Source organism: Nematostella vectensis, chromosome 3, assembly GCF_932526225.1.
Source record: "Nematostella vectensis chromosome 3, jaNemVect1.1, whole genome shotgun sequence".
In the NCBI taxonomy this organism is placed as follows: Eukaryota; Metazoa; Cnidaria; class Anthozoa; order Actiniaria; family Edwardsiidae; genus Nematostella; species Nematostella vectensis.
Window position 1 is genome coordinate 1,852,434 of NC_064036.1, and position 26,282 is coordinate 1,878,715.

Below are 26,282 nucleotides of genomic sequence, written 5' to 3' on the forward strand. Positions count from 1 at the left end.
TCGTTACCTCTCCCCTAAATTCTGTCCCCGGATCGACAATCACCGTATGAGGCCATTTAAGTTTTCTGGAGTATATCTTTTCAAACCCTTTAGCAATTCCACTCGAATCCTTGGTAGTCAGTGCTTCTGCATCTTTATATCTCGAGGCAATATCAATCACGACCAACGCGTAACGGTAGGTTTTTCTGCCTACGTTATCGTGGGGCATAAACAACAGATCGGCTTGGTGAATCTGATTAGGTTTATTCACAGTCCAATGCGGTCTGGGGACATACTTTGGAGCTGGGAGATAGATCTGCCACAACGCCTGTTTTTCAAGCCACCTCTTAGCCTCGGCTTCACTGACTTTAGCGACACTAGCTAACTTAGAAATAGCTGAATACCCTTTCCAGTATCCATCGGTGGAATAGTATATTTTTGATAACCTGCTTTCGTTACTCATTTAAAGATTATCTCTCTTTTCTTAAAATAAAAGATGGCACAAGCGATATCAGAAAAAATTAACCCAAACAGGATCCCACGGGAACCCTTCGGCCTGAAAGCGGAATCGTCGCTGAATCGGATTACATTCAATCCCTCATCGGCAAGTCCTGGAGAAACCCTCTATATAAATATTCCAAAACTTGCTGAAAATGTAGTGATTGTTCCAGGTAGTGTATCCTTACTATTTGACTTAAACGTCACAGGGCACGCGAATAATACTCTCGTCAACAACGTTGGCCGGAACCTAGTGTCAAGGCTCAAGATTCTTTTCGGTGGAGAAACACTACAGGATACTCAAAGATACGATCTCTTCCAAACCTATCACGACTTATACTTACAAGCTGAAGATCGTGAGGATAGAATAAAACAAGGTATCTCCTCTGAAAACATGAGGAAGCTCAGGACAAATGCAGGTGACAAAGCGACATCAGATGCTAAGGAAGTAGCTCTTGCAGCAGTTCACAACACCAAGTACTGCATTCCACTCGACCATCCTATTCTCGGCGAGCATGGGGTCTTTTATCCAAAGGCGTTACCTCATCCGCTAATCTTTGAAATTACTCTAGCCCCAGTTTCCGACGTCGTTGTTTATGCTGACACGGTCAAGACTCCAACGTACACAATCACAAACCTCGAGTTGGAATATGCTTGCATCTCAAGTGAATACTTGGCTCGTGAGGCGTTGTCGGCTTATCAGGTTGGTAGAGGATTCTTTTACGAGAACGTCATTCTCCACAAAACGTTCACCATTTCCAAACCTAATGATGGTGTCATAAACGAGCACATTAATCTGCCGAGGAGGTCAATGACAGGGATATTGTGTCTGTTCACAGAGAGCTACACAGGAGGAGCAAGGGATTCCGAAAAGTTTGTCAATCCAAGTATCACATCGATCAACATTAATGTGGATGGCATGCCAAACCGTCTCTACTCCAAGGGGATGACACCGCCGGACCTCTGGGAGTCGGTAAAGAAACGTTTCGGTAGAGAGGGTGTTAAGCAAAAGGATTTTTACGCTAATAACAAGTTTGCTCTGTGGGTCGACTTGAGGGCACACCCAGATAACAGCATTCACGGAGGAGGTCTGGTCTTGAACAACACGCGAGACGGAGTAAAACTCGAGATGAAACGAAAAGTTGGAGGAACGGGAAACATCACCTGCTACATGTTTGTAGTAGCCGACGCGTTGATGGAGGTTATGAACTCGAATTTGAGAGCAATCATGTATTAAAAAGGACTTGTGTGATAATACAAAAAGAATGGAAGAATTACGGGAAAAAGTTCCTTTTCATTGTATTATCACAGGACCTACTAATTGTGGGAAGACAAAGTACCTCACGGAACAGCTCCGAGGGCCGTTCCGGCATGTGTTTGAATACATTGTGTTGATTTGTCCGACTTATGCGAAAAACAAGTCCTACCGTAGATTTGCTCACGGAGATAAACGTTTCTTGGTATTATCGCCGGATGCTAGTAACACCGATGAGATTAACGAGTTACTAACAGATTGTGCGGTGCTATTTTCTGGTACAAATACGTTACTCGTTTTGGATGACTGTGCTGTATCGAAAGATCTAAAGCAACGCTCGAACAAGTTTATCAATCTAGCGTTCTCAGGGAGACACGAAGGATTATCAGTGTGGGTATTGACGCAACAATTAACATCCATAGCAAAACCCTTCCGTGATAACGTCGCCTGTGTGGTTACATTCCATAATCCATCTCAAATCGGTACCAAAACACTGTTTGAAGATTATGGGGGTGACTTAGACGTCGAGACTCGTAAAAAGTTTGTAGAACTGCTGAAAACTGAAAAGTATTCCAGACTCTGTTTCTGCCTACGACATCCATTCCAACGTTATTTGGAGATTCCTGCCACGCGGTGAGAGCTCGAGGGGCTGACCCCTCGAAGTGGTTTAAAAACATCTTGGTCTACTTACAAAATAAGATGGCAAGCATTGAGGATTATATGGAAGAGGAGCCTAAGTCTAAGGGGAGCTCGAAGGGTGAGCCTCTCGAAGACGATGTTGAAGTCAAACGAGAATCGCTGGCTATTCTCGCATCTCTTGGGACTACGAAGGAATTTCTTGGTGTGGACATGAGTTTAGGGGACATCAAGAAGCTCCCGGCGAAAGACGTCGAAAAGTACTTTGTTCGCTACCAGACTGTCTTAGGCAAACAAGTTACTGATGGATTAGTAGAATCAGCACTTCAAGTGGTGTCTCAAGTCATTTCCTACGTGGTTCCTGTAGATGACACCGAAGCGCTTAGCAAAGACTTACAGAACGACGAGTTGGTTAAACGCGAATTGTCAAACTTTGCAGGTCTCTTGGTATTGAAGGGAGGAAGGATGGTAGCACTTGCTAGTGCCCTCTTTCGGGTCGCTAAGCATGTTAAACTAACACCTTCACAGGAGACTTCCAACAAACTTCAAGAAGTTTCAAGCACAACTGAGCAAACTCTTGAGCACACCTGAGCACACCTAAGCAAACTCTTGAGCACACCTGAGCACACCTAAGCAAGCTCTTGAGCACAACTGAGCAAGCTCTTGAGCATGATGTGATTTAAAGATTCTTTATTCAGAGTAAAGAATCATGTCTGACGAAAATCAAGAGGTTGAGCAAATCACAAAGGACCCTCCCCCCAGGAAGAAGAGTGCCGCTAAGGAGAAAGATCCTATAAAAGTCGCTTCTGGTAAGAGAGTTGCCGAATATAATAGGAGGTGTAGAGAAGCGCTCGCTAGGGAGATGAAACGCGAGGCGGAGGCGAGTTCAGAAGACGCTGCACGGGCAGAGACACCCCACCAAGAGGGAGCTCGAGGGGATAGCCTCTCGGACGCTTGGATTCCAGAGCTATCGTTTACAACTGTACTGGCTCTAGTCGGAATAGGGCTCACCGCATTGGATATGTATATGCGTTTTTACAAAAAGACGCCCAAGATCAACGCCAACGAGACTGTAACTTTCGAGAGGCCTGCCGCCCGAGGGGCTAGCCTCCCGAACGCGAAGCCAAAAATAGGAATGTTGTGATTTAAAGATTATCTGAATCTGTAATAAATAAAATCATGTCAACTGAAAACAAACTTGTGAAAACGATCACCGACTCAGCAGTCATCATCGGATTAGCCGCCGGTATGGGTTATGTTGCTAAAAAGGCTATGAAAGAGTCATTCATCAGCGACCCTTCGTCAAGTGTTACAAACTACGCTAAATGGGTTGCTGTCCTGTCCGGTAGTATGTATCTGAAAGATTATCTGGAAACACAAAAGATTTTGCCAAAACCGCTGTAGGCGACTTAAAGATCTTATAGATTGATTAATAAATGGCGAGTATAGCATTTATGATTGGTGGAGCTATTCTTAATGCGACGGCATTCGTTGGAGGGAGTTACCTAGCGAGATACTTATCTTCTGACGCCACTCATGTTGATAAAGAAAAAATAAGACACGATAAAGCGCTTGAAAAGTATCAACAAGCAATGGGTGATTGGCAGAAAAAACGACAGGAATATCAGGATTGGTTAGGGGAAGAATATAATAATAAACTTCGTGCAGACCAGAATGATAAGGAGACCGATCAGGCTTTCAAACTATACGCTCAAACACATCCAGATTTTGATTTGAAAGAGCCTGAGCTCTCAGATTACTACAGACCAAGTAGCAACCAAAAGATGGGAGAGATGGCGTACGTTGGAGGTGGAATGTTAGCCCTTGGCTATGTAGCGAGTAGGTGGATATGAGCCGGCACGACTTAAAGATTTCTTATTTTCAAACAAAATAAGAAATGGATATAGATTTTGATCCCACAACAGAAGAAGGTAGAGAAGATTTGAATACTACTGTAGACGAAGATTATGACTCTCTTATTCCAAACGATGGTGAGGGAAGAGAATCATGGAATGAAAGGATTTCAAACAGATTTGGTAGAGGTGCAAGCTATGTGATTAGGAGGTTGACCGACTTATGGAAAACACGAAACCCCGGGAGGGATGTCCCCGAGTACATGGAGTTACAGAATATGGGAGGTTCTCCTTCAACGGACACACTTAGGGTAAACCTTTTGTTATCGAAATATCCAGATCTTGATGAAAATTTAGTTCAGATTTCAACGGATGAAAGAGGAAAACAATTCATTTCCTTCTATTCTGCGAGAAAAGGTGGTTGGACTAGACCAGAAAGGTTGTATAATGAGGATAGAACGGTGCGGAAGAGTGTTGACGCCAAAATCAGATCCGGAAAGTACAAGCAAATTCAGATTCAACTCGATGAACTAGACGCTACAGCTAATACACTCAGAGAAGAAGAAGAGAGAAACACCGAGCAAATGAGAAAAAATAATGAGGAACGAAGTGAAACAACTAACCAAGAAAGACTAAGAGCTATAGATCGTAAAAATGAAGAGCTCAGCGAAAGAAATTCTGTCATAGATGAGACTTTGGAAGAGAATCAATTGGAGAGAGAAAATCTTGAAGAGAGAATGTCGTTGAAAGATCGTGTCAAAGCGATTTTTAAGAAATACGGATTTACAGTCGCTGCTGTCGTTACCGCTGTGGGCGTTGTTATCGGTGTTATTGTCTCTAATCTGAAAGCTGGGCTGACTAGTGTTGCAAAAGGTGTTGGAAATGGTCTGAAAACAATAGGCAAAAAATTAGGAGAAATACTCCCAGGAATGGTTGGTGCTATAGCTAGTTTCATATTTAGAACGGCAGGTGAAGTTGTTGGCTTTTTAGCTAAAAACGCATGGCTTCTCATCGTCGCTGTCGTCCTGTATTCCGTAGAACGATTTAAAAGGAGACGGAAATCATAACAAATGGTATTACTCTACATTGAAGGAAACGTTGGTGACTTTACTGTCTATTTAGAACAACCTATTGAAAAGCCGCGGTTTATCGCGCTGCGAGGATGTGCGTTTCATAATCGTTGTAACAGTCTCTCAAGCGAGGGAACGGTCTCCGACGGTGAGAACATTATCCTTAGGATCCCCGCGGGGCAGTATACGATCGAGACGCTAAAACGTCAAATAGATGGGGGTATGCGTCTTGGTGAAAAGTCAGTCTCTATTAGAGACTCGTCACTCGAAGTTCACCGGAACGTCGCGTTGAATGAGCCGCTCGCCTGCCTGTTAGGACTCAAGACCAGGGAGCTGGAAGCAAACACTCGCCACGAGATAAAGATGATAGGTCACGAGGCTATTTTTATCCACTGCGATCTTGTGAACGCGTCTGACTCCCTCCAACAAGGGGCGCCCTCACAAATCCTAGCAAGTGTAGAGCTTGATGAAGGAAAGATATACCTCAATCCAAGCGATCCGGTACGGGTTAGCACCACATCAGTCGGTTACGTGAGTAGTCTCCGTCTTAGTATAAAGGGTGGTGACGGAAACACAATAGAGCGCGGTCTCTACCCGATACGTCTAATTTTAGAAATCACTTAAAGAATAAACTCTCCCCATAATAAAGCTATGGAAGAGTACAACTCAATCTACCCGAACGTACCCCGAGGGGTCAGCCCCTCAGGTGATAACTTCAGACTCCAAAAGACCCACGATGTTTTGGGAAGTTTGGAGCAAGAAGTTAAACATTACGAGAACGTGAGGAAAAAGTATAAACGAGGGCAGAGCGTGTTTTCAAAGTTAAGTGTGGTCTTAGGACTCATATCTGTCATTCTTGGGTCTAGTGGTTTGGGGACTTCTCTGTCGGGTTTTGGTATCATCGTCGGAGTCCCGTTAGGCGCTCTGGCTGGTGTTTTCGGTCTCACCTCTGTAGGCTGTGCGGCGGTTTCTAAACGGCTGTCGCAAAAAGTCTCCAAGCACGACCAAACAGCGGCGATGGCAAAGGCAAAAGTAAATAGCATACGCGACCTGGTCTCTAAAGCTTTAAAAGACAACAAAATATCAGACGAAGAGTTCTCTTTAATCTTGAACGAGTTGGACAAGTTTGAGGCTCTAAAGCTCCAGATCCGTCAAAAGTTGGTAAGAGAGGACGAAAAAAACGTAAACATTACCAAGCTGAGGGAAACAGTAAGAGAAGAGATTTTGAAAGACCTGGCGAGTCGACCCGCTCGGTGAAATTTCTGTACGAGAGAACTCCCGTCGGATGGATCTATGAATTGAGATGCGTAAAGGACTGATTTAAAAACATCTTATATGTCATATAAGATGAAGTTTACAGAATTTGTGAAAAGGTACCCTTACTATTCACGCTTTAGGTTCTCTGCCGACGAGCATGGCGATGTGCAATTCGTTTTCAATGGGGACGAATACGATCCATTCGACAAGAATGGGAATCTAGTCAAGACGTTATACCACTTCCCCGGTGACAGCTGGAAACCCGAGAATATCCAGGATTTTCTAGTCGCCGACGACACACAAGCATACAAGGAAACGATCCAGCAACTGTTTGGGTTCCCAAAACAATACAGACTAGACGCGCGTGCAGAGTACAAGATATTGCCGTGGGACGAAAACCCTACGAGAAATAATTACGTCTCTTTTAATGTTTTTATAACACCAAAGGTGAAGACACACTTTGTTTTTAGGGACATATTCACCGACAGCTTGCTAGTATTCAGAACAGCAAAGGAGGCTAGTAGGTGGCTCGACGCCCCAAACCTCAGTTATTGGAGTCAAGCCTTAAATTTTGCTATGTTTTGCGCGACTGCTGGATGTGGTGTGACGCGTGACATGATTGACGACTCTCAAGTGGGGTCATTCTACAGATTTCACATCATTTTCACTATCAGACGAATATTAAACGAGCTACAATGCCCTCTTCCAAAAGATAGGCTCTTTAGTTGGAATAAAAACTTTTACAGCGAAGCGGCTTACCAAAAACTAAGAACAGAATTCCGAACTGGTGACGATTTCCGGTTCCTCGGGCCGATAAATCATGGGTTAGGGAACGTTTATAATTATGATTATCACGGCTTGTCATCTTCTAACGACAAGTATAAGCCTTATGACACCATTGATCAATTACACGACGAATGGGACGCTGCCAAAAGCGACCACGAACACATGAATCACTTTGAGATCGAGTACCTGAAAGACCTTAGAACTGGGTTTCAGTATGAGTGGTTCTTTCCGGAAAAATCAATGGGGTTAACCAAAGCTGGGTTGTCTAGGATAAACCAGAGCATCGAAGCCTTTGTTTACTGTATTCTAGGCGCGCAAGTTCAGACCCGGTCGTCAATCGTCGGTGATAGCGGTTCAGCTCAGGAAACGAAACAGGTCTTCACGAAACTCTTTGAAAGCGCGGTGGTGGAAAACAGTATATCGAAAAGTATACAACGGTATCAGTTTGCTTTACAACAGGCGAGACAAAAACTAGACCTGGCTTTCGCCCTCGGCTGTTGGTTAAGTCCATCGTATCTTGTGATAAATAACAACACTTCGATCGTTGGCTATAATAACAAGTTACAAAAAGCCACCACTGATATGAAACTGGGGCTGAATCCGATAAATAACGAGATAAAAACGATCCCAAAACATAATATGGGTCATTCAAAGATTGTGTTACCTCATACCGAGTCAGTCACGGCTCACAAACCGGAACCGGAGGCGAAAACTAACCCAAAGCCGGACGTGGTTAAACCCACGAACACACAGCACGAAACTAACCTTGCCACGATCACAGCCTTCACGGCTGGTTTAGCTTGGTATCTATTCCGGTAACATGCGGGGTGCATGTGGGCGGATGTGACGCACCGCAAGAAGACAATACCTGTTCACGTGTGCATACCAGACCACCCTGGCGACCGCGAACTCTCAATGTAAATACAAAACCTATTTTCAGAATCGCTAGTTGTCAGGGTGATTAGGAATGTATGTGTTTTGTAACGTGAGACGCGTTACAAAACTGAGTGGGTCAATGTTAATTTCCGTTACACGTTCTGCAATGGTGCTTTTGTCTATCGTGTTCGCATATTTGAGACCCTCCGCATAACTTACAAAAGGGTCTCTGTTTGCCGTGTTCACACATCCCTTTCCCCTTGCAGTCTTTACAGACATATCTTGCTCGTCTGTGCTCACAAATGCTACCGCCGTTACATTCTCTGCACCGCGTTTTTCTCCGGTTGTGAGGGCAGATTTGCGATCCGTGACAATCTTTGCAATAATATTTCACTCTGCCATGAAGACACTTATAATCCGTTGTTCGCTTTACGGGGGATACTTTCGAGTCTTTCACCGTTTGGTTCTCCATTTCTATCAAACCGGTCATGTCCTTAAATCACTTTTCATTTTTTTACGCCTCGATACTCACCCTCCTAGCCGGCCGACGTCTACCTGGCGAAACACTCTTCCAACATTTCCTTCTCTTGCTCATCCATGCACCAATCCCAAAACCTGTCAGGATGCCAAGCTACTGGCATTAGTTCGTCCTCCAGCTTTCTACGGAATCTCACCTTGTGTAGCTTCTCCGGGAGCTCCTCATGCACGAGACCCCACCTCCACGCCGCACGTAGCACCGCGACAATTTCGTGTAGATCCAAAAACCGCGCGTAGTTCATATGTACAATGAGATCGGTCGCGCCCCACTCCAAGCACAACCTCACAATCTCGAGGTTGCCAGATTCGGTGGCCGGTGTTATAGCATAGTCCGGGTCAAACTCGCTGAAGTTTTCTCTCAGCAACTCTAGAACCTCAACGTGACCGTTGTACGCCGCCTCAGCGGAGGCCCAACCGACGTCGGCATCGACACCTAGATCTATCAATAACTCAACAACCCCCACCTGACCTTCCGCCGCCGCAGCACCCATGGCCTCGGTCATGGCCTCTCCTCCGTCGGCACAATACTCACCCATCACCTTCAAAACCTCTACGTGCCCGCCTTTCGCGGCCATGGACGCTGGATACACGAAGTCACAGGCGCCCGACTCACAACACATCTTAACGATCTCGGTGTGGCCGTTCATTGCGGCCCTGACCATCGGCTTTTCGAAATCCGTCGCACCCCAACTCTTACACAACCTCACGGTCTCGACGCACCCCTCCCACGCCGCGCGCTCCATAACGGCGTCAAAGTCTGCGGCTCCCCACCTCGCTAAGGTGGCGGCTTGATCCTCCACGGTGAGATTTGTAAGACTTCCAGCACTTTGCATATCCATTTTGTTATTACATCCACGTCTTTAAACCACTTTTTTCGAATTTTTTAGACGTGTTAATTCACATCTACTCCGAACTGACAGTTTTCTGGAAATCCTGATTTCTCTGGAAATCAGGAAACATCATACCACACCAGGCGTACCCAGGACTGTGGCCACTTCTCTCGCTTTCCTACTGATGGTTAACTCGGAGACGCCCGTTCTTTCGGAGAATTTTTTAAGTGTAATATCGACCCCCTTTAGCCGTACCCAGTAATAGGTTAAAGCGACCGCAAAGGATTGTGGGCGAGCGCGATTCAACTCAGACGAGCGGTTCTTAGATCTGTAGTAGAGCTGGACCACCTCTCCCTTCTGTGCGGGGGACGCCGAGAATCTATCCATCACATCGTGAATGTGATCCACGACGGTGGGAGACGTTCCGTGTAGTAAGTAATCTTTAGGCATGTTAACACTAAAGATTTTTAGACCCTTAAGACAACTCTTCCTGCTCAATCCAAAAGTCTCCATTAAGGTTTTCGGTGTCTGACACTTACCAGACATCTTGTAGGCGTAGTAAATACACGCAAAGACGATCGCCTTCCGTGGGTCGCCGCGAAAAATCTGGCCTTTCGTCACCTGAGTGTATATCTCGTTAGCTTTGGCTACAATTACCCCACTAAAACCCATGTTCTCCACATCCTTGTCAATGTTTCTGTCCTCAGACCTACGTACCTGGACCCGGCTTGGATCCGAAGACCGTTTGCCGTCGGAATGTCCGTAAAAACCCCATTCCCTTTCGTGCGCGATCACACGCTGCATCTGTTCCCCGCACTCTAAGCAACTAGTGACCCCGTCTTCTGTGACTAGATCGTCATGATTGCAAAGGGTGTCACTACTATCCTCATCCCCCAAGGAGGCTCTACTAGTCTCGTATTCGGTGAGGGCTCGGTCAAACAGTGCAAACTCCGACACGAGGATGGGGGCGTCGACCTCGGGCACCGGCCCGTTGGGGATATTGTATGGTGGTGGTGACCGATCTTCAGCCGTACGTTCAACTGTTCGTTCCTCCATTTTATTAAACTGTTCATGTCTTTAAACCACTTTTCAAAGGCTTTCTAGATGTGAAGCCGAGAGGCTAGCCTCTCGAGCTCCCCTAGGTGGGGTGTCTCCGCACCACATTCGTGGACTAGTATCTTACCCATCTTTTTTCATCATACCGTGGCATGGAGACTAACATTGCTAGAACACCAAGGACAATTGTCGCCGCTCCAGCCACAAACCCAACGGGGTCGAAGCTTCCGTATTCTGAGTCTTCATAGTAATCAGCGTCACAACAGCAGTGTTCAGGCCCCACATCCGCAGTGTTACTCACATTCACCTCCAGCACCGAGCAACCGCCGGCTGTAGCCGCATCGTTTTTAATCTTCACCTCCGTCTTTAATGTCATTTTATCTATGACCCCATTCGTCTTTAGACCAGAATAGCCTCCCGAGCTCCTCCTAGGTGCGACACGTGACAAAGTGATTGACAGGTGGGCTTGGCTATCACGTGACAAAGTGATTGACAGGTGGGCTTGACTATCACGTGACAAAGTGATTGACAGGTGGGCTTGGTTATCACGTGACAAAGTGATTGACAGGTTTTTGACAAAATGATTGACAGGTGGGCTTGGTTATCACGTGACAAAGTGATTGATAGGTTTTTGACAAAATGATTGACAGGTGGGCTTGGCCGTCACGTGACAAAGTGATTGACAGGTTTTTGACAAAGTGATTGACAGGTTTTTGACAAAGTGATTGACAGGTTTTTTTACAAAGTGATTGACAGGTGGGCGTGGTCGTCACGTGACAAAGTGATTGACAGGTGGGCTTGGCTATCACGTGACAAAGTGATTGACAGGTGGGCTTGGTCGTGCAAGAGATCTTTGGCAAACTCGCGCATGCGCAGGTCGCGAGGCTTGGCGGAGGTGCGCGGAGACTTTTGCGCCATTTTTGGAATGAAATTCGGGATGATGAAAACTTTGCGCCAGCTGCGCCAAAACCCTACTACTTCAGTGCTCAAGGGTAAATTTTGATGATTACCCCGCTTTGGAGCCGGCCGTGTTGACTATAGCTATATTCCTCCAAGTTCTGCTTCCTTTGTTGATATGGCTGGGAGCTACGTGCTGCTGCTCCAAAACAAAAACAGTACGGAGCAAAATGCGAGAGGCGGCAAAAGATGAGTTTCGTCTACAGGAGTTTTCCTGTAAAATCGATGCTCTTCTACAGGAGGTAGCCAGGGCTGAGACTCCGGAAGAACAGGCTCAGAAAGTACACAAATACCAGAGAGCCGTGAGGCGCCACCAGGCCAGGACAGAAGCCAGGGACAAGAGAAGGAGACGTGGACTTTGCCGAAATGCAAACTTATGGCGGCTGTACTCCATGGGTATGTGGATGTCGTTCATTCTGTGGTGCTTGTTTCTGATCAGTTGTCATGCAACCCAGTGCGGTAAATATGGCTCTATAATGGACCATCTTTGGATCATGGCTATTGTGGTGGTATGTGTTGCGCCGCTGATCGTTCTTCTTGAAAGCTTTTGCTCTAATGAGCGTTTCTATATCATTAACGTCATGAAGGACGAGACCGCCCTGGATTACATCAGGCGAATGCAAGAAGCTCCGCCCGTGATCGAAGTGGTAGTGGAATGCTACCACACCAGGTACGACAGAAGAGGTAATGAAATTAGAAAAACCACCTTCACCGCCAAGGACTCGTTCGATTACGGCTCTTGGCTTGACATATCAACAGATGAGATACCAGAGCTAAGCTCAGTAGAGTTCACTCGACTTAAGATTGATCCCGAGGTAGAATTTGGAGACGCCGAGACTGCTCGAAGTTTTGATACTAAGATAAAAAGGATGATGGAGAAACACCGCCATCGTGACATGTACCAAGGTTTTTCGTACAGTAGTGAGATTCCCGGGTTGGCGAAGCGGATCTCTGCGTATGTGGATCTGAGACAGAGGCCGTTCTGGATCAGTGAGAGGTATTACTGGGTGGCTACATTCCTGTTCATGACTTGGCCGTACCGCTGGCTGTTCAGAGCAAAAACAGCGAAGACTCACTATGCCCTCAAGAAGAGAGTCTATAAATGCTCCCCTCCACCTCCTCAAGTCGACATCATGAATCCGTTTGCACTTCTGGCTTTGAATCCGGCAATACAATGCGCAAACCCAAGTCTGTTAGATCCAACGTTAAACTCAGATGTTTCTAATGCATCAGATTCCCAAGCTTTGGGCGTGGCAACACCTTACCTCCCTGATGTAGGAGAAGTCCCGCCTACGCCCGCTGATGCTGGCGACTCCTCCGGGCAAGAGCCTTACCCACCTCCCTACCCCACGCCTGCAGGAGGTCACCCCCTCGACCAGGAGAGTCTGAGGTTAATGGAGGGGCTGGACTGGCGAGATGTACACAAGCATGAATAATCCATTCGTATATGCTTATCAACACACCTTTTGGAGTTCTAATTGACTCTGGTAAGCCAGAATGAAGCTATGTTTATGGATGGTTATTTAGTTATTCCAACCGTAAATAGATTAAAGGTAGAAGAAATTCATTGATGGGCTATGGGTGGAATAACTTGTCCCTGTTCCCATGTTTGTGTATCGTCTTCTGCCAATTTAACAAATTAACAAACGGTGTTTTCGAGACAAAGGTGATATCATTATATATATATATATATATATATATATATATATATATATATATATATATATATATATATATATATATATATATATATATATATATATAAATGATATGTTTTATGTAATGCAGTGCTGAAACTCTTAAAAAGTTTTTAACAACTAAACACGAAAGCTACATATCTTCTATTACTGATTTATTTTCTTATACGATAAGGTTCCTGTGGTCTCGATGGGATGCCTGTGTTTTCCCCTATGTCTGCTGATGTGCCCTTCGCTTCTCTGATCGGTGGAAAATATTTTATGGAGCGAAAGTCTGAACGTGCGTAAAGCTACCGGTAAAAATATTTTCGATTTCCATTATTGGTTTGCTAAAAAAGATACACAACTTTCTAAAAAAGAAACAACAATGTGAAGATACACAGCGTAAAACACCTGTCTTGTTACCTTACGTACTAAAACAATTTAAACGTACACGTCTGAGCATTATAAGTATTCCTGAGCAAGTAATGATAGCGCAAATGCGCAGCACTCAATTATGACTTAATGACGTCCTTGGGCCCTCTCTTAATGTGGGCTAATAGCTGCTCACAGTTTTGAAAAGCGCAGCTAGTTGTTTTCTGTGTCCATCGGGGGAGTGGTTACAGCCGTTACTGCGAGACGGACAGTATCAAGTGATGACGTGAAAGTCAATAATTGAAATAACGAAATATATTTATTAGCAAGAATATGTTCTAACACTGGGTATTTACAGAAAATATAGACTTGGAAGATATACCATGCCTTTTTTATTATGTAAAGATGAAATGTGAAATAGTCGCATGATTTATTTATATTTTTGGGGAATTCAGTAGAAATACAAAAAGTTCCATTGGATTTTTTGATATCAGGACTGCCTGGCAAATACAATGACAACATTTTTCGAAATAGCGATTGCCTGAGACACCTTTCACAATACCATCTTTATCATTTTATTTAGCTTAAACGTAAGACAATACATTCATCGTAGCATTTATAAGATATTCTAAGAACTGAGCATTTATAGAACTACAGATTAGAAAAATATACAAAGTCTTTTTATTAAGAAATATATTTACCACCTTTTGAAAATGCAATTCATACTTATTCATCAAAAACAAATCCACACATCCAGTATTTGAGTAATCTTCTATGTATAAGCAAGATTAGCAACAGAAGCAAAGTCCAATTAACTCCATTTCTTGACATTTGTTCTCGATTTAGAGCGAACAGCAGGGTAGAAGACCAGCGGATACAGCACCAAATCCCATGCGCAGACAAGAACGACTGGCGCGTAGTACGTCAAAGTAAATACCTGAAGAATAAAAGAAAAATGTTTATTATTGAGACCTATGGCTTTGCAATGGATTGTTTCTACTGACCCTGTATATTTAAGGTTTGCAAAATGGCGGCTAGTAAGTCACAGAAAATTATAACCCTTAATTACAGGTGTTAAAGGTTTTCTATACTTACTTACACATATTTTGTAACTTAATCGATGTACAAATGGTGTTTTGTTAGTTAACCAATTTATTTCTGGTCTACGTTTAGCTAGAGACACTCTTAGGGATAGCTTGGGCAAATTTTACACCAGTGATAGGAGACCTGAGGGTAGGCCCTAAGGGATAGCAAGCACCATAAAGGATAGCAAGCACCAAAAGGGATAGGACACCTGAAAGGAGGCCCTAAGGGGTAGCAAGCACCATGAGGAATAGGAGACCTGAAAGTAAGACCTAAGGGATAGCAAGCACCATGAGGGATAGGAGACCTGAAAGTAAGACCTAAGGGATAACAAGCACCATAAGGGATAGGAGACCTGGAAGGAGGCCCTAAGGGATAGCAAGCACCATAAGGGATAGGAGACCTTAAAGGAGGACCTAAGGGATAGCAAGCACCATAAGGGATGGGAGAGCTGAAAGTAAGACCTAAGGGATAGCAAGCACCATAAGGGATAGGAGACCTGAAAGGAGGCCCTAAGGGATAACAAGCACCATAAGGAATAGGAGACCTGAAAGTAGGCCCTGAGGGATAGCAAGCACCATAAGGGATAGGAGACCTGAACGTAAGACCTAAGGGATAACGAGCACCATAAGGGATAACGAGCACCATAAGGGATAACGAGCACCATAAGGGATAGGAGACCTGAAAGTAGGCCCTAAAGGATAGCAAGCACCATAAAACCATCACTTTTGAATGTTCTGACTACCTACCCGTTGTATTTTGTGCCAGTGGAGCAGAGCTAGCGGCACACAGCCATAGCTTGTCATCATTTGCTTGACAACATACAGCAATGGCACGAGAGGGACTTGGGCGAGGAAAGGCATGTCATACACAGGAAGCCCACCAAATCTTTGCCATGTGCTAATAAACTAAGAGCCACAACAGTAACAATAAAGATATGTCAATTCCAGTACATCATTTCAATAGATAAAAGACCTGCATATGGTATGCATTTAATGACTTGAAGCACGGTATTGACATTATAAAGTCCATAAAGTATTTACCGTTTTCTCGAAGACGACGTAAAAGAACTGAAGCACAAACAGCAGGTAGTACCCAATCATGTAGCCATGCCAAACGGCCAAAAACGTCTGAGAGAGACCTAGGGAGAGGAAGCGATTTCCGAGGAACTTGAGCCGCTTGTAGACATAGCTGGAAAACAAAAACAATTACAAGTTTGCATTAGGTGACTTTGCATGTCAAGTCTACTCACCCTACAATTGTGTAGTTCCAGAAAATATCCATACCCCCCTCCCCCCCATGGTGGTCGGAGGTATGACCCCTCTGGAATTTCCAACCCCCTTGAAAAAAATAAATACACTAACTTTTAAGGAAAAAAGGCATTTTACCCCCCCCCCCTCCCCCCTGGAAGTTCCTGGCCGTTTGACCGTTTGAACCCCCCCCCCCCCCCCCCCGGAATTTCTAATCCCCTCCTTGGGGGGGGGGGGGTATGGATATTTTCTGGAACTACGTATCACAAGTTTGTTAAAGGCGTACGATTACAAGTTTGTCATAGGCGACTTGCATGTCAGGTCTACTCACCGTACGATTACAAGTTTGTCATAGGCGACTTGCATGTCAGGTCTACTCACCGTACGATGACAAGTTTGTTATAGGCGACTTGCATGTGAGGTCTACTCACCGTACGATTACAAGTTTGTTATAGGCGACTTGCATGTCAGGTCTTCTCACCATACGATTACAAGTTTGTTATAGGCGACTTGCATGTCGGGTCTTCTCACCATACGATTACAAGTTTGTCATAGGCGACTTGCATGTGAGGTCTACTCACCGTACGATTACAAGTTTGTTATAGGCGACTTGCATGTCAGGTCTACTCACCGTACGATGACAAGTTTGTTATAGGCGACTTGCATGTGAGGTCTACTCACCGTACGATTACAAGTTTGTTATAGGCGACTTGCATGTCGGGTCTTCTCACCATACGATTACAAGTTTGTCATAGGCGACTTGCATGTGAGGTCTACTCACCGTACGATTACAAGTTTGTTATAGGCGACTTGCATGTCAGGTCTACTCACCGTACGATTACAAGTTTGTCATAGGCGACTTGCATGTCAGGTCTACTCACCGTACGGTTTCAAGTTTGTCTCAGGCGACTTGCATGTCAGGTCTACTCACCGTACGATTTCAAGTTTGTTATAGGCGACTTGCATGTCGGGTCTTCTCACCATACGATTACAAGTTTGTTAAAGGCGACTTGCATGTCGGGTCTACTCACCGCACCAGCCACAGACTTGTCTGAAGATGGAAAGACTGTATGATTTCCTTAAAAAAAAAAACGGCGTTAAAACAATAATTGAAAGAAAGGGAAGGGAAGCGCTTATTTTTTACAGACTAGGTGCGATCAAATTATTCTGGAACAAAAAAAATGTTAGACAAGTTACATGCGTGTTTTAGGGGGGGGGGGGGGTATGTGTTTTGTAATCAAATGCAGGCGCGGATACATGAAAAATTCTGACCTGTTTAAAAAAAGCACTGAATTCTGTCGCCTTAATTAACAGAATAAAGACACGTAGCTCATACTCTCTAACTCTAATTAATTTGACCTGTTTACGTAAAGAGATGGAAATAAATCTGAATTTGCGCCTGAGTTGTATGAATGAGAAGAGAACTTAAGAAATTCGCGTGTGAAGACAAGCTGCCGTCTTTACTGGCCAAAACATGAGTTACGCAAAACTCTTGACAGTGTCCCACAAATTACAATTTTTTTCGTGACTTACCAGAACAGAGAGTGACGTTTCGTACGATATTATCTTCATGTTTGCCACACCATCCCATTGAGGGTTTCCATCGGGGTCCTTTCCGTTGTACCCTAAACCAGCTATGATACAGCTTCCCTCCTACAAAAATATAGCAATATTTAAAGTACTACTTCTCTTATAAACCTCGCTATGATACAGCTTCCATCCTACAAGAATATAGCAATATTTAAAGTACTACTTCTCTTATAAACCTCGCTATGATACAGCTTCCATCCTACAAGAATATTGCAATATTTAAAGTACTACTTCTCTTATAAACCTCGCTATGATACAGCTTCCATCCTACAAGAATATTGCAATATTTAAAGTACTACTTCTCTTATAAACCTCGCTATGATACAGCTTCCATCCTACAAAAATATAGCAATATTTAAAGTACTACTTCTCTTATAAACCTCGCTATGATACAGCTTCCATCCTACAAGAATATTGCAATATTTAAAGTACTACTTCTCTTATAAACCTCGCTATGATACAGCTTCCATCCTACAAGAATATAGCAATATTTAAAGTACTACTTCTCTTATAAGCCCGGCTACGATACAGCTTCCTTTCTACAAAAATAAAGCTATATGTCAGTGCCTTAGCAGGCCCCCAAGTGCCGCACCCCCTGCTTACGGCCCTGTACGTATAGTATGACTTCTCTTATTAGTTAGAACTGGCTAAGGTATGTCGCAATCATAGCTTGCGACGTACGTTTTTTAGTTTACTCACCGACACAAGAAAGAGGGCAAGATACTTAAACCACAGCACTTTTCCGAACCAGGTGATAAACCACATTCGACGAAAGAAAGAAATCTCCTGCAAAAGACAATACACGATCATTAGCTAGTTCATATGGATGGCGTACCACCCTCATAGGGAGATGCTGGGATCACATCTAGCTAAAAACCAAGCTTACACAGCAAAATTAATGAGCAGCGGTTACGGGAAGATCAAAAAAGATGAGTCGTCTCGTTTATATGCTGGAACCATTTTTATTGTACGCCACAATTTTTGTCGATTTTTGTTGCTTACCTCGAACCAAGGGGTTAAAAAATGTTGTGCCCCAAAGAATGGCGAGAGAATAGCAAAGGAAACGCCGTAAAACAGCCCGAGAAAGAGTCGTCGTAGCCCCTCTGGAACACTGGATACAGTTGCATACAAATGAGCTGGGGTTAGAGGCAGAGGTCCACAACTACGTATGCCTATATCGTACAGGTCAATGCGACTATATACTTGCGCTAAATCCACCATGGAACTACAACAGAACTTATTCTTGATTAAGACATTCATCATATCTATACACAGCCTAAAGGGTAATCACTCTTAGAAACTGCTCTTAGAAATTGTGACCCTGTCCCAACGTATCAGGTTTCCATAAGTTTACGCCTCCCCTCCGCGAAACTGTGGCGTTTTCAGGTAAATACGATTCGAATTCCCTTCGGGAGTCCATGTGCGCACGTTTTTTTTTAAATACCCAAAACCCCTGGATACGTGGTGACGGTGTCTGTATTGTCTAAAAAGAATCATTTGCGATGTTATATATTCGACTTTTAAGTAAAATTAAGTTACCAAGTTCTTTCACTGATGTCTTTATCAATCAGATTCCCTTCAACCATGGATAAGTACTTCCTGATTGGAAACTGAAAATTGAGCAGTATAGTATTTTTAAAACTGCCACCCATAACAGTCACCATCACACAATTATCAGACCAGACAATCAACCAGATTATCATCATCACCATCATCTTCGCTACCAGCGACATCATCAATAATGCTTACTTGGACATCGTTCTCATCACCACCGCCGTCATTATTATCATCACCATCAACATTATTGTTATCAATAACCAACAGCATCTGTACCACACCAGAATCCTAACTGTGACATAACCATAGTCATTACACCTCGATCGTCATTAATCACCAGCGTCGTCAAGACACCTTACTGCACTTTATTTTATTGCGCAACCTATTCATACAAATATATTAATGCGCAGCGCATGTTCACATCTAAAGCCCAGCGCGAAGGCCTCTGGGAAGCCTCTCGTGCCAATGACAGACTGTGGAAGGTAGTTCCACAGTCTCAGGGCACGGGGCAGGAAGCTATATTTGTATGTGTCATTTCTGGCACCATTATTATTATCATCATCATCATCATCATTATCATCATCATCATCATCATCATCATCATCATCATCATCATCACCATCATCATCATCATCATCATCATCATCATCATCATCATCATCATCATCATCATCATCATCATCATCATAAAAATCACCATCACTTGATGGTGATAAGATATTATCACTGTACTTACTTGAGGTCCGACAAGAAAGCTTCCGAAAAAGTAAGAGTATCCTAGCATCTGTGTGAGAGAGTAGGTACCAAATGTTGTGTGATTATATCGATACCTAAAGATTAGTAAACACAGTGATCAGACCTCTAATAAAGACGGTGGCTGATGGATCATGGTGGTCTTCATGTCCTCCGAGACCTCCTGCAAAATGACACAAATAGCCCTTTTAGTATACAAATTATTTACTCTTTGAAGAAACAAGGTCAGATTACAAGTATCCGAAAATGCCATGTGATGCCCCATTACCATAGTAAATTAAAGGTTTCTATCAACTACGAACCCTTCTATCAAATGGCTCAACCACAATAAAAAAAAAACGCTTGTTCTTTTCATGTTGGGGTGTGACGTTTTTCATGTTGGGGTTTTGAACTAATTCGTTAAGATCAAACGATTGTCCGTGGTTCATTGTCTTGTTATGTATTCAATTCCATTTAGACTAATGGAACACAAGGAGTGTGTAATCTCAGGGACCCGACTCGGTGCCGAGGAAGTAAGGTGCGAGCGAAAAAAAAAAGAAGAAGAAGGTTTGAGGGGAGGGGAGGGGAGGGAGCAGGAAAAGGACTTGGTCCTTGAGGATGTCTTAGCTGGGGAGGTTGATTACTCACATTATTGTTGATATTGTTTCCATCGTAGTAGTCCCAGGCCAATCCCATTAGTCGTAAACACAGGATACAATGCGGGACGGACCAGTCGATCATGAACTCATCGACGATTCGGTAATAAAAGCCAAGCCAGAGATAGCCCTGTAATAGAACGGATTATCGATTCAAGGGTGTGACGGGTAGGTAAACGAACATGCAGGACTATGGAAGGGACACTAAATCTGATGGAAGGTTTTTCCCCCTGAGTATAAAAACTGGAAGGATTGGAAGTATTCACTAACCATGTTAAGAATCAGAGACAAGGCGACTGTCTGACGAGTAGGCCCACCGAAGTGAAGAAGACAGTACATCATTACGATGTTCAGCAGCGAATGGAGACATTCCAATCCTGATTAGCAAAGCGACGTTTGTTTTAGTGCGAGGAGCGACCAAAACGAATAAAGCCCCCATGCAAACAACGTCAAACATCGTTCCCAAAATGGTGTATAAACATTGTTGTGCCTGGAAGTGGGTGTCTTGGCATGGTATGCTTGCACGGATCTTACCGAAGACAAAGTAACACACTCCAAGACCACATGAGGTAGAGAAAAGGTGCTAAAAGAGAAGAAAAATCCCGGTATGAACATTTTTTCTTGAAGTTTGTTGGTTGTGAAATATGGTCCACAATCAGAAAGTCATATGGTCAGACCCTTTGTCGTACAGACTTGTCTCTCGATGATCTATGTTATTTTCAACCGCTTAAAAAACGTGTCACGCACGACGTCAAACATGATAAACAAGCTATTCATTTTTTTAAATGAAAAATAAAACTTGAACTACTGGATTCAGTTTTCGACATCAAAAAGTTAAAACATCATAAAAAAAATACTCAAACATGTTTCATTTTAATGGTAAACCAGCGTAAGCGGTATTTCTAACGTTTGAGAAGTTGGGGGGTTCCGGGATACTAACGTTAGAAATACCGCTTACTCTGAATAAATACACATCACAAGATAATTAGAGTTTATTGCGACCTTTATTTTAGGATATAAGACAATTATAGGACAATTACAGGAGGTGATCAATCATGAAAATATTCGAGCTAGTTACTGGGATTGACTGGAGACTGACTGAGAGGTTGGTAAGCCTGTGCTTTGGGCGGAGTTTATATTTTGGAAATGGGAAGGATCCCCTTGGTCCCATTCCCCGTCGTGACAGACGAACCATGGTGCTTTGCATGAGTGTGTTTGCGGATAGCCCGTATTGTGGATATTGGATTACGTTGCAGCAGGTGCGAGGGGAAGTGATATGCGACTACGCGCTTACCTGAATCCATGGTCTTCGTTGTCTAATGGCCAGCCGATAGGTAAACGCGAAAGGGTAAGCTATAAAAAAAATCTAAGGGTGTTAAGGGACTTTTTTATCTGCGGAAGCAGGTTTCTATTCCTTCTCATGAATTATATAAACACAGCACCAAAATCTGTATTTATGCATTATAAACCCTAAATATAGCGCTGCAAGAGCAGTGTCGGATAACATGGAAAAAACATTGAGGTTAAGCAAACGCTGTTGAAGAACATTGGAGTAATCTGTAGATCTAACAGGACTTCTTTTTACTTACTTTTACATGTAGGCAGGTGTTTGTTCTCGAAATTTGGACCGGCTTTGATGTTTTATTAGCAAAGTAAATTCGAACATTTTGAAAATTGATAAGATAGATAGCTAAAATAGATAAGATTAAAAGCATCAAGTCAAATAGCACTAGTAAAATAAACCCGCCAAATTTGAAGTGTATGTTTTACGACTCTTTGGGTAGAGTAGTTTCGCCGACATGAACATTTCAGCTCTTTACCTACGGCAAATGCTCGAAAAATCAGCGAAATTTCTATGGTTTCACTAATGCGTAAACACACCATCAGTCTTAAGTAGATATTCTTCCACGATTCCACCACGCCTACACATCATAATACAGCTTGTCTGTAGTCTTTTCTTCTTTTTGAAATTTTATATTGAAGGCAAATCCTTGTTGGGAGCCATTTTGGACTCAACCAAGTAAAATTCTGATTATTTTTAGGACCCGATTAGTTTCTCATAATTGCACTAGAAATTTTTGTGTTTTAATTCCTAAGCTCATACAATATTTAAGGAAATAATTTTAAAAATGTTCGACATGAAATATTGCATTGCAGAAGTACAAAACAAAGGTGAAAAATGAAATAGCTAAATAAACAGTACATAATGCATGAATTGTTGGATGATTATTTCATTAAGATATTATTCCACGCTTCATGTTCTATTTCTAACATGCTCTAAACCGCGTATTCAGGGGGGATATCGGCGCGATTTACATGTTGACAAGGAGTCCCGCGCGATTTACAATTTTAAAAGTCGTCAATATACGAAATATTGAATATTTTACACCAGACAATAATAAAAAACAATCCATTTTACAATTCATGAAGTTTGAGCTCATCAATCACAAGATGACGGATAGATATTTGTCAATTTCTTCACGGACTAATTAACAATCATACCATTTCCATTGAGGTGGATAGTGGCGAAATTGTTATTTTTAAAGCCACTAGATTTTTTTAAAGCCACTAGCGTATAAAACGAGCTTTAGAGCAATTTTCTTTTCGGAAACACTTGCAAATCGGCTGTTACACCTGTCATTTTGCTTGATTTCGGGGCGCAGGGAAATATCCACCTCCTAGGAGGTGTATATTACATTTTATCCCGAGTTTTTTTAACCAATCAAATCGCTTGTTCTTGCAAGGTTCCCGAGTTTTATATACCAAAATGCCTTTATACTTTCTAAACAGTGATTTATTCTAATTATCAAAGCAAATAATTGCGTTTTGGACACACTTTATAATTCAGACTACTATAATTCAGACTAATGAGAATTTAGTCAGCATAACAGATAAATACGCAATATATTTCAACTATTTCTAGAAGAAAAGAATATCAACACTCAATCGTAGACACGAAAGGTCACTTGTTCGGGTAAACAGATTAACACCTATTAATGCAACACCTATTAACACCAACTCGCGCCGTTATTACCACGCAACAAAATGATTAGAACCTTACCTGATCATCTTATCACCAAGTCGCTAAACCCAATAAGTAAATGGAGAATCAATTTACAGTTACTTAAGAATGCTTTGATATAGAAAGCGAAAATAGTTATCACTTAGAGACAGTAAGCATTTGCAAGAGACAGACAGTGGATGATAAACAAGACAAAGGAATAAAAGAGCTAACTGCTAACGTCAAGATAAAATGCAACATGGAATTTATTAATAGAATGCAAAGTAGATTGTGTTTTTGATAAATGAAGTCGGTATCTAAAACCATAAATGCTCATTTTAAAACTTGTTCAAGTTTTGAATAGTGAAAAGCGTATAAAAATCATGTTTCTTCTTTTTACTATTTGGCGCTTTATCGCTATACTCAAACCTAAGGTAAAAGTGTGTATGTTATCTTGGCTAAAAGGACTATTCGCACGTCTGCATCGACGTAGGTAAACTCATCAATAATACGAGGGCGAGGAGGAAGACCATTAAAATCAGCAGGGCTTCTCACCTGTCAACAGACACAATAGAAAGCGAACAGCAAGCTCAGGAAAGCCAGATGTCTGCTCGATAAGTTGAAACATAGAGGGCCGTTCAGCCATGTTTGTTGACGAGGGATGTGACACGCGCCAGTGCACTTTGGCTAAAGCCTTCAGCGCATAACGCCAGTGTGACGGCCTTCCGAAGTCAACCTGTAACACAACACGTCACACAAAGGGCGTGACGCTGCGTAGAGCGCGCGCAAGAGAATCAAATACGCACATACACAGAGAAGCAAATACGCATATACACAGAGTCGGACATGGATTTTTTGCTAAGAGAGGGGCTTAACTTAATGGCAATATGGGGAGAAAAAAAATTTCTTTACAAGACTTCCTTGCCTTTACCCGCAATTGCTTGAATGAATAAGCGCAGTGTTATATTCTGTATGGATATTTTTGCACATAACACTTTTCCTGGGCAGCCCAAGAGGAGGGAGGGGGTGTTAACCCCCTAGACCCTGCCCCCTAGACCCTGCCCTGTTTTGCGTTAAGCTCCCGCTTATGACTCTACACTACCTAACATCAACGACATAATCCGTAGAAATTACAACTTCCTACTCTGGTCTAAGCGATGCCATAAGGTTTTCAATGAGCCTCCTCTTGTCGCCTTTCGCCGCTCACCTAACCTCCGCGACATCCTCGTTAAAGCCAAGCTACCTTCCGACCGCTCTACCACCAACTAACCTGCCCCTATATTAGAACCGATGGCCTTACAAGCTAGACATTTTTTCAACAGAAGAAACACGACTTTTAACCTCGCACATAACCTGCAATACTAAAAACGTGATTTATATGATTCAATGTAACCGCTGTAACCTTCAATGTATTGGGGAAACTAAACGCTAATTAAAAGAACGCTTTAATGACCACCGCAGAACTGTAGACTCACAATCCCGATTCATACCAACCCACACCGCTGAACACTTTCTAAAACCCAACCACTCCGCTTCTGACATAGAGCTCATACCTCTTGAAAAAATAAGAAATAACCGCGACTCCATTCGCAAAGCAAGAGAACTGAAAAGGCAGGTATTGACCTGCCGAAATATCGTTTTAAAAAACATAACTCTGCGTTGTTGTCAACATTTTCTTTTAAAGGTTTTATCAGTTAATACCGTGTCACACAAGCCATCATTTCTATTAATACCGTGTGACCCAAAATAAAATATTCGACGAATAGACGATATTCACATGTTAACATTAAGAAAGGCCGAATGTCTGTTTGAAATTGTTTTAACATTACCATATAACGATGGCAGAGAGGCGAGGCTGTTTTTGGTTCTGCGCACTGGACCAAAGGGTTTACGTCACATATTCCCCGGGGGCCACGGGCTAAAAAAACAACCCCCTATTATCAGAGCAGAAACGGAAGGAAGCGTGAATAGCCTCGCATAAATATTTTTATTTCATACACTGACATTTACTCATGTAAACAAGATCAATCCGTATAATATAAGTAAACTACCAATCAGATAAGTGGACGGCGGTAAATTTACTTCTTTTTCCAATCAGAGGGCGAGCGATTGTGCACCGAAGGGGTATCCCGTCTACCAGTGAATGCCGTACACGCGAACTAAAGCCAGGCCTACGCGAAACGTAAAACACTATCCTCTCCGCATTCAAAACAATATTTAATACAGATGGGAATGTTCTATTCCGAATATGAGAATAGCTTCGTGGGAGACACATCAATTGGCCAAAAAACACCAGAATAATAGCGTGAGACCACCAACCCCGCCTGCTTATTGCGTGCGCGGTGAGTCTTTGACATTATTACTTTTATTCGTCCAGCTTACTGTAATTTACCACATGCCTAATGCTAAATATAAAACATGGCTTGCTAGTATATCATTACTTGTAATATCTCGCGCTTACAACCTTCAACCGGTAACGGGACTCAACATTAGGGTAAGAACCAGCTAACTCTCTGTACGCGTTTTGAATGTTATTGTACACTTTGCGCTCTTTTCTCTGTTATTCGTAAGTCTTTATATTTTCTTGGCTTTGAGTTAGTGTACGTAGTTTACTTTCATCAAGTAGCTTACTCTTGTCGGCCATTCTAAGCATATTTTCAGCACCATTTCGTAGCTGGGGGAAACTTACTTGTTTTTGCTTTCAAAATGTTTTAGATTTTTAACAAAAAATTATCTCATTTAAAGTTAGATTGTAGGTAATTTATGTTACTG

At 42.9% G+C, this 26,282-nt stretch overlaps 3 protein-coding genes across 4 annotated transcripts; 1 reads left to right on the plus strand and 2 right to left on the minus strand.

Annotated features, from left to right (window-relative positions):
* Positions 1 to 9,706: 9,706 nt before the first annotated feature.
* LOC125561289 (transcription initiation factor IIB-like) lies at positions 9,707 to 10,633 on the minus strand. The gene has a single exon (XM_048725337.1). The coding sequence runs from the start codon at positions 10,631 to 10,633 to the stop codon at positions 9,707 to 9,709; it is 927 nt and encodes a 308-aa protein (XP_048581294.1).
* Positions 10,634 to 11,617: 984 nt separating this feature from the next.
* On the plus strand, positions 11,618 to 14,575 carry LOC5517033 (transmembrane protein 151B). 2 transcript variants are annotated; one of them, XM_032387045.2, is made up of 3 exons: positions 11,618 to 13,077; positions 13,463 to 13,583; positions 14,488 to 14,575. In XM_032387045.2, the coding sequence occupies exon 1, from the start codon at positions 11,761 to 11,763 to the stop codon at positions 13,024 to 13,026; it is 1,266 nt and encodes a 421-aa protein (XP_032242936.2). In that variant the 5' UTR covers positions 11,618 to 11,760; the 3' UTR covers positions 13,027 to 13,077; positions 13,463 to 13,583; positions 14,488 to 14,575. The 2 variants fall into 2 exon arrangements, with proteins under 2 accessions (XP_032242936.2, XP_001637073.3); XM_001637023.3 differs by lacking the exon at positions 13,463 to 13,583.
* LOC5501573 (lysophospholipid acyltransferase 5-like) lies at positions 13,942 to 25,114 on the minus strand. The gene is made up of 15 exons (XM_048725213.1): positions 24,066 to 25,114; positions 21,804 to 21,862; positions 21,044 to 21,092; positions 20,780 to 20,886; positions 20,502 to 20,639; positions 19,981 to 20,037; positions 19,858 to 19,905; positions 19,104 to 19,174; positions 18,567 to 18,675; positions 18,264 to 18,350; positions 17,508 to 17,627; positions 17,006 to 17,052; positions 15,768 to 15,915; positions 15,474 to 15,632; positions 13,942 to 14,578 (listed from the first exon to the last, which is right to left on the minus strand). Exons 1-15 carry the CDS (start codon positions 24,154 to 24,156, stop codon positions 14,453 to 14,455), a joined length of 1,416 nt encoding a protein of 471 aa, XP_048581170.1. The 5' UTR covers positions 24,157 to 25,114; the 3' UTR covers positions 13,942 to 14,452.
* Positions 25,115 to 26,282: the final 1,168 nt, after the last annotated feature.